The 12,881-nt window shown below is 47.1% G+C and overlaps 1 protein-coding gene across 1 annotated transcript in view; it reads left to right on the forward strand.

Annotated features, from left to right (window-relative positions):
- Nucleotides 1-12,881, forward strand: part of KIAA1549L (KIAA1549 like) — a 250,006-nt gene that overhangs the window by 202,047 nt on the left and 35,078 nt on the right. The window contains exon 18 of the mRNA XM_025215928.1: nt 11,719-12,069. Within this exon, the coding sequence (XP_025071713.1) occupies nt 11,719-12,069 (351 nt within the window). The remainder of the gene's footprint in view (nt 1-11,718; nt 12,070-12,881) is intronic.

Raw genomic sequence — 12,881 nt, forward strand, 5'->3', positions numbered from 1 at the left:
CTAGAGGTCTGGGAAATTGGGGTGTGGACAGGAGCCCAGGACTCTGTTCCTCCCCTGTGGTGGGAGAGGAGGAGGGAGGGTGGAGTGTAGCTTGGAGAAGGACCAACCTGGGGTGTGTGGCTTCCCTCCATCCGCATCCAAAAGGAGCCCAGCCAGAGCAGAGGGGGAGAGGAGAGAAATCTTGAAAAACTGTTTTAAGTGAGGTAGAGTGAGAGGGGATAAAAATAAAGAAGTGAAAAAAATATTTAGAAAAAATTAAAGGACTAAAATCTTGCATGTGACTCAGTGAATTAGGATTGGGTTGGAGAGGGGAGTAGGGTTAAAGGCAATAGGGGTTGTGCTGGCTGGGAGTGGGCAGCTGTCACGGGTGCTGGGGAAAGCATTCTTTCCCAGGCTTTAGGGTCCCACAGCTGTTATGGTGCTCTCAGCATTGAGCAGCTGTGCTGATTACAGCCTGAACACAGAGTCCTGAGAGAAGTGGCTTTGTACAGCCAGACCAGGCTCCCTGGTCACTCTTCAGTTAAGGTCAGAGCACTTGCTCCGAGTGGCAAGAGGGGGATGTGGGGAACCACTAGGGTTTTGGATGGTAGGAAGGGGTAGAGCAGCAGGGAGCTGTGCATCTTAGGATGCTGGAGGAATGAAAGTAAAGTGTTTTACCTCCCCTGACCATTCAAACAATATCCTGGAATGGCATGGTAAAATGTTTCCAAGGTAAACCTCCTCTTGAGTGGTTTATCTTTAAAATGTTAAGAGAGTTCTTATGGCGGTTTAACACCCATTTAAGAGCTCTCTTAACATTTTAAAGATAAACCACTCAAGAGGAGGTTTACCTTGGAAACATTTTACCATGCCATTCCAGGATATTGTTTGAATGGTCAGGGGAGGTAAAACACTTTACTTTCATTCCTCCAGCATCCTAAGATGCACAGCTCCCTGCTGCTCTACCCCTTCCTACCATCCAAAACCCTAGTGGTTCCCCACATCCCCCTCTTGCCACTCAGAGCAAGTGCTCTTTATCTGAGTTTTAAGACCTGTGCCAAGGCCCTTACAGGTGGTGTATAATATGGAAGTCATTTATTTGCAATGGAGACATGCAGTGCTAACAGTATTCTTCTCTTAAATAGTCAAGTAAATTTCATTGTAGAAGGATTTGCAATGATGAATCAACCCAGTTTTGTGGTGAAATTTATTGTCAGCACCTGAGGCTTGCTAGAACCCTGAGAGACATGAGTATTCTTTATTGCATGCCTTATGAAATCAGTTATGCATATGCAAACAAATCTATTTACTGATTTTTATGTTACATGGACCTAAAGACCTGGCTAAACTCTCTAGCTACTTTAATTTAAATTGAAAATTGTGTTTTTGAAAAGTTGTACACCCCTAAGAGTAAAACTTAGCAACTTTGTGCATTAAGCTATGACTACACTTGTGCAGCCTTTCTTAAGGCTCACCCATGTGAAAGTCTCATATTGAAGAAGTTAGTACACTGATATTATGTCTATTGTAGCACACTTCCCATTTATTGCTATGGGTGGCTACAGTCATAATGATAGAGAGTGAAAACAGTTGAAGCTTTCCAGTTAAGGCACAGACATAAGTGACAATTTTTGCCTTATCTGGCCACAGAAAGTGGTCTCTAGTCATGACCAAACACAAGTGGACAGCTGCAGACCACTTCAAAATGGCCAATTGGGTGAAAATCTGAAGCCTTATTGCATGAGGGGTCAGATGAAGATGTTTCAAAGCAGACCATCTTCTGTAACTTCTGTCTGCGCTGCCACCCAGCCTTGAGCTGTTTTCAGAATGGGAGGGGGGAAAGGGAGCAGAGGGATTTTGAGCTAGGGTTTTTTCAGCCCTTGGTGGAAGGTGAAGTGGGTGTATAGGGGCACCCCTGAGATGGTGGGGGCTCTAATTCACCCAATCCACCCTCTGGTACTGGCTGGGGAATCCTTAGAATGAGTTCCCTCTCCCCACTTCCCTCCCTCCCATTCTGAAACAGGGACAGACTGGGAGAGAGGAGGGGCCATTGCTAGGAGAAACTGGGTGCAGGCTGCCAGTTGATAACTACATTTCCCTGCCCCCTGGGACCAACAGTGAACGAGAGTTGGGTCCGGGGAATCATTGTAATTCAGAATGCTTCCTGCAAAGTTGTCTCAGTTACGACGAGGAGTTGCACTTCTGTCTACACCCTTATTAAAAGACTGCCATCAACTTTAAGTTAACCACTTAAGCCACTTCTCTGAATAATGGAAACAAAAGAAGAAAATCAATTCCGCCTTGATCATATTCATAGGTGGGTGCAGAAGTATATACTGTGGTTTTAATATACAATAGCATCTAGTACAAAACAGATTGAAAAAGCCAGGGGCAAGTGTTGTTGTTCAGTTAAATTTACAAGACTTATAACACCACGTAAAGATAAATGTATGCTTTACTGAGGTTTGCGGATTGCCCAGAATAGAAAAATAATAGCAAACAATGGAGTCCTTAATAAGAACACTTGCATAGACTTCTTTGGTGAGAGTACCATACACTATACATAGGAAGAAGTAGATGTTTCATTCTTCATCCCAGATATCCCATCTTCTCAAATGCTTTTTGCTGATCTTTTAAGTGTTTTAAGTAGGGCTATCAATTAATCACAGTTAATCATGCACATGGTTTTGGAGTCTACACCTGGGCTCCACTCTGCCACCTTTGGGCCACCCAGCAGGGCAGCAGTGGCAGCACAGAAGACTGCAGGGCAGCTTGGGTGTGGGCTCTGGGCGGCCGCAGTAAGAGGGGGAGGCGGGTGCACGCACAGACACACAGATAGACAAACATGAGCAGATGCAGCGTGCATGCTGTGTGTAGAGCAGCACCATGCTGGTAAGACTGTGAAGAGTGAGGAGCAGGGGGAGAGGAAATGGGTGGAGGGGAGGGGCAGATTGAGGCACCCACAGTGAGGGAGGGAGTGGGTTCAGGGGCAGGGCTGGGTTGAATGGGGCCCCAGGACCAGGGCGGGTCATGCGACGGGGCTGCGGGAGGCTTGTCCAGAGATACGGGGGGCATGGCTTCCCACTGCTGTGCTCACCCCCAGGGGAGGCATAGAGGGCATGCACCCCCCGATTGGTGTGCAGGGCAGAGGCAAGCTGCCTGCTACAGGCTGGGGCTCTGCGTCTTGCTGCCTTTGCCTTGGGAGCCTTGCGGTGGCTGCACTGCACGTCCCCTGCCTGCCCAGCCCAGGAAGCACAACATGGAGTATGTACTACAGCTCCAGGGGCAAAGGCAGCAGAGCACAGAGCCCCAGACAGCATCAGGCATCCCGCCTCTGCCCCATGAACAAATCGGGGGACATGTGCGCCCCATGCCTCCCTTAGGGGTGTGTACAGTGGCAGGGAGCCGCACCCCCCTGTATACGTGGATGAGCCTCCCGTGGCTCTGTCCCATGACCCACTCTAGCTGTGATGCCCCATTCACCCCAGCCCTACCCTTGTTCCTGCCCCACTCCCTCCCTCACCATGGAGGCCTTGATCTGTCCCCCTGACACCCCTTCTCTCTCCCCCCACCCCTCCCCCTCAGTAGACTTACCTTCTGGGTGCTGTCTGTGTCTGTCTTCCCCTCACTCCCAAGCCCCAGCCCCCACAGCCCTGCTGCTGCCCCTCACTCCTGACCCACGGTGACCCACATCCTGCCAGGCTGTGCGGCACCCCCTCCTTGAATACAGTTCCAAACCCCCGCCCACACACACCCACAGTCCCCTACACCTCACAGTTCCCGCCCCTCCCCACACACATACCCCACACACACTCTGCAACCATACAAAGTACCTGCATATTTTTGCATAATTTTGAGTTTTTAGCTGGGTGATTAAAATTGTGATTCATTATGACTAATTTTTTTAATGGTGTAACTAATCACAATCAAATTTTTAAATCATTTGACAGCCCTAGTTTTAGAGAATGGATAGTTTTGCAAAGTTATTGCTTTGGAATTGATTTTTAAACAAAGATTCCATAAGCCTAATCTGTATATGGATTAGTAGGCAGTTTTTAAGCATAAAAGAGTAGGAAACAGCTGTCTAGTTGAAGATTTTCTTCACGTCCTCTTGCTGTCATTTTGGTTCGTATCAGTTTCTAAACTTGAGCTGTTCATGTTCAGAAGTGGGGTGGGGTGGTTCTCTACCACCTTGGGTCCTGTGTGGTAATATAAACTTGTGCAAAGCAAATGAGAAACAGATGTAAAACTTGACTAAACTGCTTAAATTTTACGCCATTTTAACACAGGTACAGATGGTGACACAAAGGCAAAAAAAATGGTAAATAGGCTTACCTGTCTTTAGAAATGATATTAGAGATTTGAAATTGTTTTATAACTGGTAGCTTGCTGCTTCTGCAGTTTTACAGTGGAAGTTACTAATTAAAAAGAAAAGGAGAATTTAACAAATATGTATCTTGGTACAAAGTAATTCTGTTAGCTCTAGCTTGTATCTGCCATTGTGGATCATACTTTCAAACATGAAGGATGTGTGCCCCTGGAGGCTGGAGGGACATGGCAACTGCCCACAGGTGGTGATAGCAGTGGTGGGGGCATAGTGGTGGTGAGCAGGGAGCTCCCACAGGCAACCACAGCGGTGCCGGTGGTGGTGGGGGAAAGGGGTGGCAAGCATCAACTGGTGGTCGGCGATCACTTGCAGACGCCTCCAGCAGCGTCGGTGGCAGCCAGCAGTGATTGGCAACTGCCCACAGATGCCACCAGCAGTGTCAGTGGGGTGGGGGGAGGGGGAGAGCGGCAAGCAGCGACTGCATGCAGGCACTGCTGCTTCTTTCAGGGGGCGTACCGCCAACTGCACGGGGTGCACGTGCACCTGCATGCACCCCCTATGTGTCGCCAATGCTTTCAAAGTTTCATAGAAGTATAGATTCATAGACATTAGGGCTGGATGGGACCTTGGAAGATCATCGAACCCAGCCCCCTGCCCCAGGGACAGAAAGTCAGCTAGGGTCAAAGGATCCCAGCAAGATAAGCATCCAAACATTTCTTAAAAGAGTCCAGAGCAGGTGCTTGCACCACCTCTGGAGAGAGGCTATTCCAGGCCTTGGGAACTTGGACAGTAAAGAAGTTTTTCTTTATGTCCAGCCTGAAATGGTCTTGGAGGAGTTTGCGACCGTTGGACCCTTGGGGCGCTCTGGTAAACAGGCGCTCCCCCAGATCCTGATGCACACCCATGATGTACTTATAGGCTACCACCAGGTCCCCCCTGAGCCTGTGCTTTTCCAGGCTGAAGAGTCCCATGGCTCTTGGCCTCTTTTCATAATGCCTATTCTCTTATCCTCTGATCATGTGCGTTGCTCTCCTTTGGACTCTCTCAAGCTTCTCCACATCCTTTTTGAATTCTGGAGCCCAGAATTGGATGCAGTACTCCAGCTGTGGCCTCACCAAGGCCGAGTACAGCAGGAGAATGACATCCTGAGATTTACTTGAGAAGCATCAATGGGTGCAAGCCAGAGTTTTATTTGCTTTACCAGCTGCAACATTGCATTGATGGCTCATGTTCATCTTGTGGTCAGTCATGACCCGCAAGTCTCTTTTGGCCATGGTGCTGGTGAGCACAGGTGTGGACACTCTACCCCAAAATTTAGTGTCATCGGCAAACTTGGCCAGTCCACTTCTGACACCAGTATCCACTTCTTTGATAAAGACATGAAAGAGAACAGTTCCAGGGACGGAGCCTTGGGGGACACCACTGGTCATGGCGTGCCATGATGATTCACTTCTGTTGACTACCACTCTCTGGGTCCGACCTCGGAGCCAATTCCCCAGCCATCAGACTGATGTAGCTGTGGCCACAGTTGGCCAATTTTTTCATGAGGAGATCCTGGAACACCAGATCAAAGGCTTTTTTTGAAGTCCAGATATATGATGGCAATCTCTTCTCCCTTGTCCAGTTGATATGTGACCTGGTCATAGAAGGAGATGAGATTGGTCAGGTAAGACCTACCTGCAACAAACCAGTGCTGGCTGATCTTCATGATGTTGCTGTCAGCCAGCTTGTCAAGAATGGTCTCTTTGATAATTTTTTCCAGAATCTTTCCAGGGATTGAGGCCAAGCTGGTTGGCCTGTAGTTCCCCAGATCTACTTTCCTCCCTTTCCTGAAGATGGGCATCACATTGGCCTTCTTCCAGTCTTCAGGTACTTCACCTGAGTGCCAAGAGTTTTCGAATATCTTTGCCAGTGGCTGGGGGATGACTCTGAGTTAGGTACCAAAGTTTTTACGTATAGAAATACGGGACATTGAACATGTATTAGTGTCTGTTAGATACTCAGTTTTGTGTGTAAAATATATCGCTGCACAAAGACAGTTTGAACTCCTGTGCTTAACTCTTTGTATGACCTGATTTCAGTGGCCGTGTCTGCACATGTGCTTGACTGTGCAGTTGTTACTGTTGCTTTAGCAAGTACTAAATAACTGCGCAGTTACTACCAGTACTGCACAGTCCCAGCTCCACACAGGTCGTTTCCAACCCTACTGTGCAGTAGCAACGAGCTATTGTGCAGTAACTTGTTGCTACTATGCAGTAGTGGCAGCATCATGATCTGTGCTTGCCAATGCTATGTTGCCGTAGCGACGAGCTACATCAACATAGGTTATCGCTACGGCAATGTAACATCTTGTGTAGATGCCACCCATTGGTTCCTAGCACTGATAGTTTCTGTTGAGTTCATTTACAATTTAGGGAGCAATCCAAAAAAGACTGTTATGTTTTATGTTCATAGCTATATTTTATTCATACAGTTACATGTTTGTGCCTGAGTACATACATTTTTAATTCACTATATTAATTAATTTTTCCAAACCACACTTAAATCATTCAGAGATCATTAAGATATACTTAAAACTAAATTCAGCTAACACTAACATTAATTATTCCTGTTATATTATGGCAGCCCTAAAAGGCCCGACCCAGATTTTATTGTACACTGAACAAATACAGGGGAAGAAACCTCTGCTCTGATGAACTTCAAATCTAAAGACTAGAGTTTAAAAACCACTAAGAGAACTTGTGTCAGGTATCCAGGTTGTAGCTGTATTGGTCTAGAGGAAAAAGCACTCAGGACTCGTGGTAGAGGTGGTATCTTTTATTAGACCAACTAGATTTTTGCAAAAAAAATCCTTAATTGCAAGCTTTTGGGCACAAACACCCTTCATCAGGCATCAGAGAAAAGATTGTAAAAGTTCTCCTAGATAGAAATGAAATTTCATATTTCATAGGAGAGTTGAAGGTGTGGTAAAATCTCCTGTTTGGAAAAGTTAATTTTATATGCAGATTAGGCTCAGAGAAAAGTTGGAATAGTCTGTTTACCTCAGAGTTTTTTGGTGGTAGGCAGGATGTATTCTGATTTCCTTCTGGTTTTGGTGGTTCATATTTCACAGAGGACTAAAATAACTTCACTTTCTCAAATTAAGATAAGCCATAAATCATGAGTGTCAGACATGTCCTGTGGGCTGGATCTGGCCTGCAGGACTGCTCTGTCTGGCCTTCCCGGCAAACTGACAAGCAACTGGAAGGCCAGGGGGGAGGGGGGGGGCGGAGGAGAGAGGGGTATGGCTGTGGGGAGCAGCCTGCCACAGAATCGGCCCTTGGCATTAAGAGGGTGTGCAAGGGTTTATACAGCCATGGTTACCCTCCAGCTTCTTTTCCTGTCATCACCTCCATGGCACTACATCCTCAGCTGCCAACCCTGCCACCACCCCATGCTGGAGGTGCCATCACCGTGTGCCCCAGGCCCCACAAGCACCCCACAGTCCATATCTGGCCCAGGGCATGAAGTGAGTTTGGCACCCCTACCATGATTGAGTAGCATAGCTGATAGAGGCCAGATAGAGCAGCTCTGGGTGCCACCCTCATGCAGAGGCATAGCAATGCAGAAGGGCGCCTAGGGCAGCTGTCACATACTGGTGCAGCAGTGATTTCTGGTTCCCGCCATCACTGGTGCAGTTGTGAAAGCAGCTGTTTTTCAACCACCATCCCTCAAATCAGTGCCTGGCGTGGCCACCCTGGTTCTCCCACCCTAGTTACACCACTGCTCTTTTGGGGTGGAAAGGAGAAGGCACAAAAATAGCTGCCTCTGAGGCAGTGGTAACTGCCACTGCAGCTGGCATGGCATGTTGCAGCTGCCCTCAACACAGAGCTGTCCTTCTACACCTCTGCCATAAACTCCACACTCTGGATTTTATAGGTATGTTCTACATTCACTGTCAAAAAGTTAGGTCTGAAATACTTGTCATGTGAACACTTAATTAGGCAATATAACCAAGTCATGGCCGGATATTTTCCACAAGGAAGGAGCTCTTGTACAGAAGAGTACATTTTGTCAGCTCAAGTTGCTAAGTTTACTCAGCGATGAATGAAGTTGTTTTTTGTAATGTAGCGTAGAATTGTGGAACACCAAGCCTGGCCAGAAACCTGTTGAAGGTAATGAGAATATTTCATTGATATTGTGGCCTTGGATTACAGAGTTTAAGTGCTGTGAAACTAATATTAGTCATTAAGATGTTGTCACTGAAGTTTATCTCATTTTAAAATCTGTGTCTAAGCAGCAATAGGAATATAACATTTACAATTTTCTGCATGAATGGATTTCATGAAAATTGGCTAATTGAAAGAAAAACAATGAGAACAGCTGTGAATAATATAGATTTCTTTACTCCTGAGAAGAATAAAAACAGGGTAGTATCTCACACATTCTGTCCCAGTGTATCTGAAACATTTATAGAGATTGTGTATTCAAAATCACTTAATATCCGTGCTTAAAAGCTTGCTGGTCACTTCTGCATTTGGTTGTCTTGCATTGAAGGCATGGTCAGGAGCTCAAGAAAACTGTCTTCCAATTCTACTTGTGCAGAGATACCTTGTGTGACTGTGGACAATCACTTCATTTCTCTATGCCTCTATTCCCTCATAAACATATAATAGAGAGAGAAAATAGTACTTAATTTTTCCTTAATTTTTTTCCTTAATTTTTTATCTTATATAAAATCATAGAAAATGAGGGATGTAAGGGACCTCAGGAGGTCATCTAGTCCAACCCCCTGCTCAAAGCAGGACCAGCCCCAACTTGATTATCCCAGTGAAGGCTTTGTCTAGCTGGGTCTTAAAAAACTCCAAGGATGGAGATTCCACAACCTCTCTTGCTAACCTGTTCCAGTGCTTTACAACTCTTCTAGTTATAAAATTTTTCCTAATATCTAACCTAAACTTCCCTTGCTGCAACTTGAGACCATTGATCCTTGTTCTGTCATCTGCCACCACTGAGGACAGTCTAGCTCCATCCTCTTTGGACCCCCCCTTCAGGTAGCTGAAGGGTGCTATTAAATCCCCCTCTGTCTTCTCTTCTTCAGAGAAGAGAGGGTTTAGGCTGTAAGGTCTCTTGGGCTCTGAGGTGTTTGTGTTGGTAGAGTGTCTGTCATGATCTATCACAATGGGACCATGTTCTCACTGAGGCTTTCATGAATGACCAAAACAAAAATATATACTGTATTTACTCAGCTCCAAGACAACCCCCTGACCCTGCAATCAGTGTCTGGGGGGGAGGGGGGGAACCCCTTGTTTTATATTTGAGTACAGGCCTGGGGGCTGTAATGTTTTGTTCAATGGGGGAGGGTGTACGCATCAGGGGGAGCATGGGGGAGACCATGCCATTTGTCCCCCTGCCTCCTGTTTCTTCACCCCTTCACCCCCAGCCCTGGTTTTGTTCTGACTCTGGTTCTGGCTCCTCCAGCCCTGACCCAACTGGGCTCAGAGCTGCTGTCGCTTCTTCTTCCTGTCCAGATTGGTTGGGGCTGGGGCTGGGCTGCTACCACTGACAGCCCCAAAGCCAGAGCAGAGCTACCCAGAAGGTAAACGGTGGGAGGGTGCAGGTGGTAGGAGGAGCAGGGATGGAAGGACAGGCAGAAGGGGGCAGGCATGGACAAGGGGTGGGGAGGGTACAGGTGGTAGGGAGGCAGGCACCAGGGACAGGCAACAGGAGCATGGGCAAAGGCAGGGGGGACAAGCGGTAGAGGGGATGGGGGCAGGGGCGTGGAGGGCAAAAGGCAGGAGGAACAGGCCCCAGAAGTGGCAAGTGGCAATGGGGCAGGCACAGGTATAGGGGAGGGGGTCAAGGGGAGGTGGGCAGGTACTGGGGGAGGTCAAGTGACAGAGGGAACAGGCAGCAGAGGGGGCAGGCACAGGCACTGGGGGCAAGGGATAAGGTCTGGTCTCTTGCCCCCCTGCTGCTGCCTTCCCTACTACAGCAGCGAGGGGGACAAATTTAAGATGACCTCCTAATAATTAGATTCTATACATGACAAATTATAGATTTGTTATAATTTTCTATGTATGGAATCTAATTATCAGGGGATTGTCTTAAATTCAAAGTTTTATTGGATTTGGGTAAATACCATAATTATGACGACAAGGTTCTTTGGGTAAATCTGATATGTTTTATTAGACCAACTCAAATAGTTGGAAAAATTCTTCTTAGCAAGCTTGCAGGTATAAATACCCTTTGTCAGGCTGAGGAAGCATCTGCAGTTGGTGTGAGCTCTTCAAGAAGAGCTCTTCAAAAAGAGCACACACCAACTGCAGATGCTTCCCCCAGGTCCATGGTAGTGGCAGGGACCCACATGTACAGCCCTGGCTCAGGCCGGGCCCACTTCACCCTACATCCACTCCAGACCCACCCTGAATGGAGCAGACCAGCTTTGGACCAGCCAGAACTTACGCACACAGCCCCAGCCCCAGCCTGTCCTGGGCCTGCTTTGAACTACTTGCCTACACTGAACAGCAGCAGCTCCAGTGGCAGCTGGCCAGAAGCTACTGTTGGGCACAGGGGAAAAGCAGCCACTTCCTCCTTACCACTTCCAGGGCCTTCTTGCTGCAGCCACCTAGAGCGCACGCCCAGGCTGCCCTGTGGCTCCTCTCTTCTGCCATCACTGCCACCTCTGGGCCTCCCAGTAGGGCAGCAGTGGCAGTGGGGAGGAAACGCAGGGCAGCCTGGGCATAGGCTCTGGGTGGCTGCAGCAAAAAGGGCCCAGCAGCAGCGAGGGAGAGGTGGCCACTTTCCCCCCATGCCTAGCAGCAGCTTCTGCCCGGCTGCAACTGCTCAGTGTGGGTGGGCAGTCCGGAGTGAGTTGGGTTGGGGCTGGCCAGGGTTGGGGCTGTGCGCACAGGTCCCGGCTGGTGCAGAGCTTATTTGCTCTGGCCAGGGCAAGTCTGGAGCAGGTGCAGTGTGGGCCAAGGCTGGGGCCAGGACTATGTGCTTAGCTGCTGCTGGGCTCTGGTGTGGAGGAGCCATAGGGTGCGTGGTCTCTGGGCTGTTGTGGGGGTGAGGGGGTGTGGGTGCTGATCGGCCCATTACACTTCCTCAGAACTGACTGTGTGGCCTTCAGGCCCAAGTACTTGCCTGCCCGTGGTCTTTACTATCAGTACCATTAGGTAAATGTATATGTATGCTATTCCTTGTAAGTTCATCCAAAATAAGCTAAGGCTTTAGTCTTAGGTAGTATTTTAGACTAGTGCAGTCTTAAAAGTCATTTTTAAAGATTGATAGAGGAAAATGTCCTTGATTTTTATATTATAATAAACCATTACCTTGTATATGTGCAGAAGAAGTTTTGGGTACATGTGTTGGAGAAAAGTTGCATCTGTAACACCACAGATAATTGTATGTAATATGCTTTTCTCCAATAGACTGAACCTGAAATTATAGAAGAAACAAATGTTGACCGAGTCAATGAGCCTCGAAATTATACTAGATCTCGCCAGGCTAAAGGCCATTCAGAGACATCAACTTTAAGTTCTCAGCCATCTATTGATGAAGTTAGACAGCAGATGCATATGCTATTGGAAGAGGCATTCAGTCTAGCCTCTGCAGGCCATGGAGGACAGAACAGACAACAAGATGCATACAGCTCAACACAACACTTACCATACTCTGAGGTTGTGACTAGTGCTCCTGGTACCATGAGCCGACCTAGAGGAGGAGTTCAGTGGGTACCAACGTATAGACCTGAAATGTATCAATACAGCTTACCAAGACCAGTAAGTGAAACTTCTACTTAATATACAGTTCTATCATAAAGTTATTTGTATTTTGGTCATTGTTTTACAAGATAAAGCTCCATTTTTATGTGCAGAGAACATATATGTGCCTGTACCTATAGTAAATATGACTGCTTGCAGACATTAAAAAAACAAAACTGTGCTTTACTGGAAGAAGCAGCATGTTACTTCTACCTGGCTCTGCAGCATCTGAATAGATCAGGTTCTTCAACAGGGCTTTTTGGCACTTTTACCTAAAGCTGATTTAATCAGCTTTTAGATAAAACTGCCAAAAAAGCCCCACTAAAGCACCAATCTATATAGACATTGGGTGAGCCAGATCCAACTAAGGCACTGCCTCTTCTGGGCAGGCACTGGGTTTGGTGCAGGAAAGCACTGAGTTTAAAGTGCTGCTTTTTTTTTTTTTTTTTAAAGAACATCTGCAAACAGCCTCTATAGATTATTTTGTGGTTGGGTATACAAAACTTATGAATGAAGACTTCTGGCTTTAACAATGGGCTGTTCTTTTCCAAATTATTTATATGGCGCATTTACTGCTAGGACCATAGGGTTTGTTTGATTAGAAAACAGGTCCATTTGCATCCCACATGTCTGTCAGTTGAAGTACAGTAATTGTCATCTTGTTTTGTAAAACAGTGGCTCCCCCTGTTTTGGGACAGTTACATAGGTTTATCAAACCAAGGCCTCACCTCCTTGCTAACTTCTGTCCAGTAGACTCTCACTAGTACACCAGTTGTGACTGTGAGTGAAGGTTAGAGAAACCCATAGCCTGTGCAGTCTTGGAGCATATA

Source organism: Alligator sinensis, unplaced genomic scaffold, assembly GCF_000455745.1.
Source record: "Alligator sinensis unplaced genomic scaffold, ASM45574v1 scaffold57_1, whole genome shotgun sequence".
Taxonomy (NCBI): domain Eukaryota; kingdom Metazoa; phylum Chordata; order Crocodylia; family Alligatoridae; genus Alligator; species Alligator sinensis.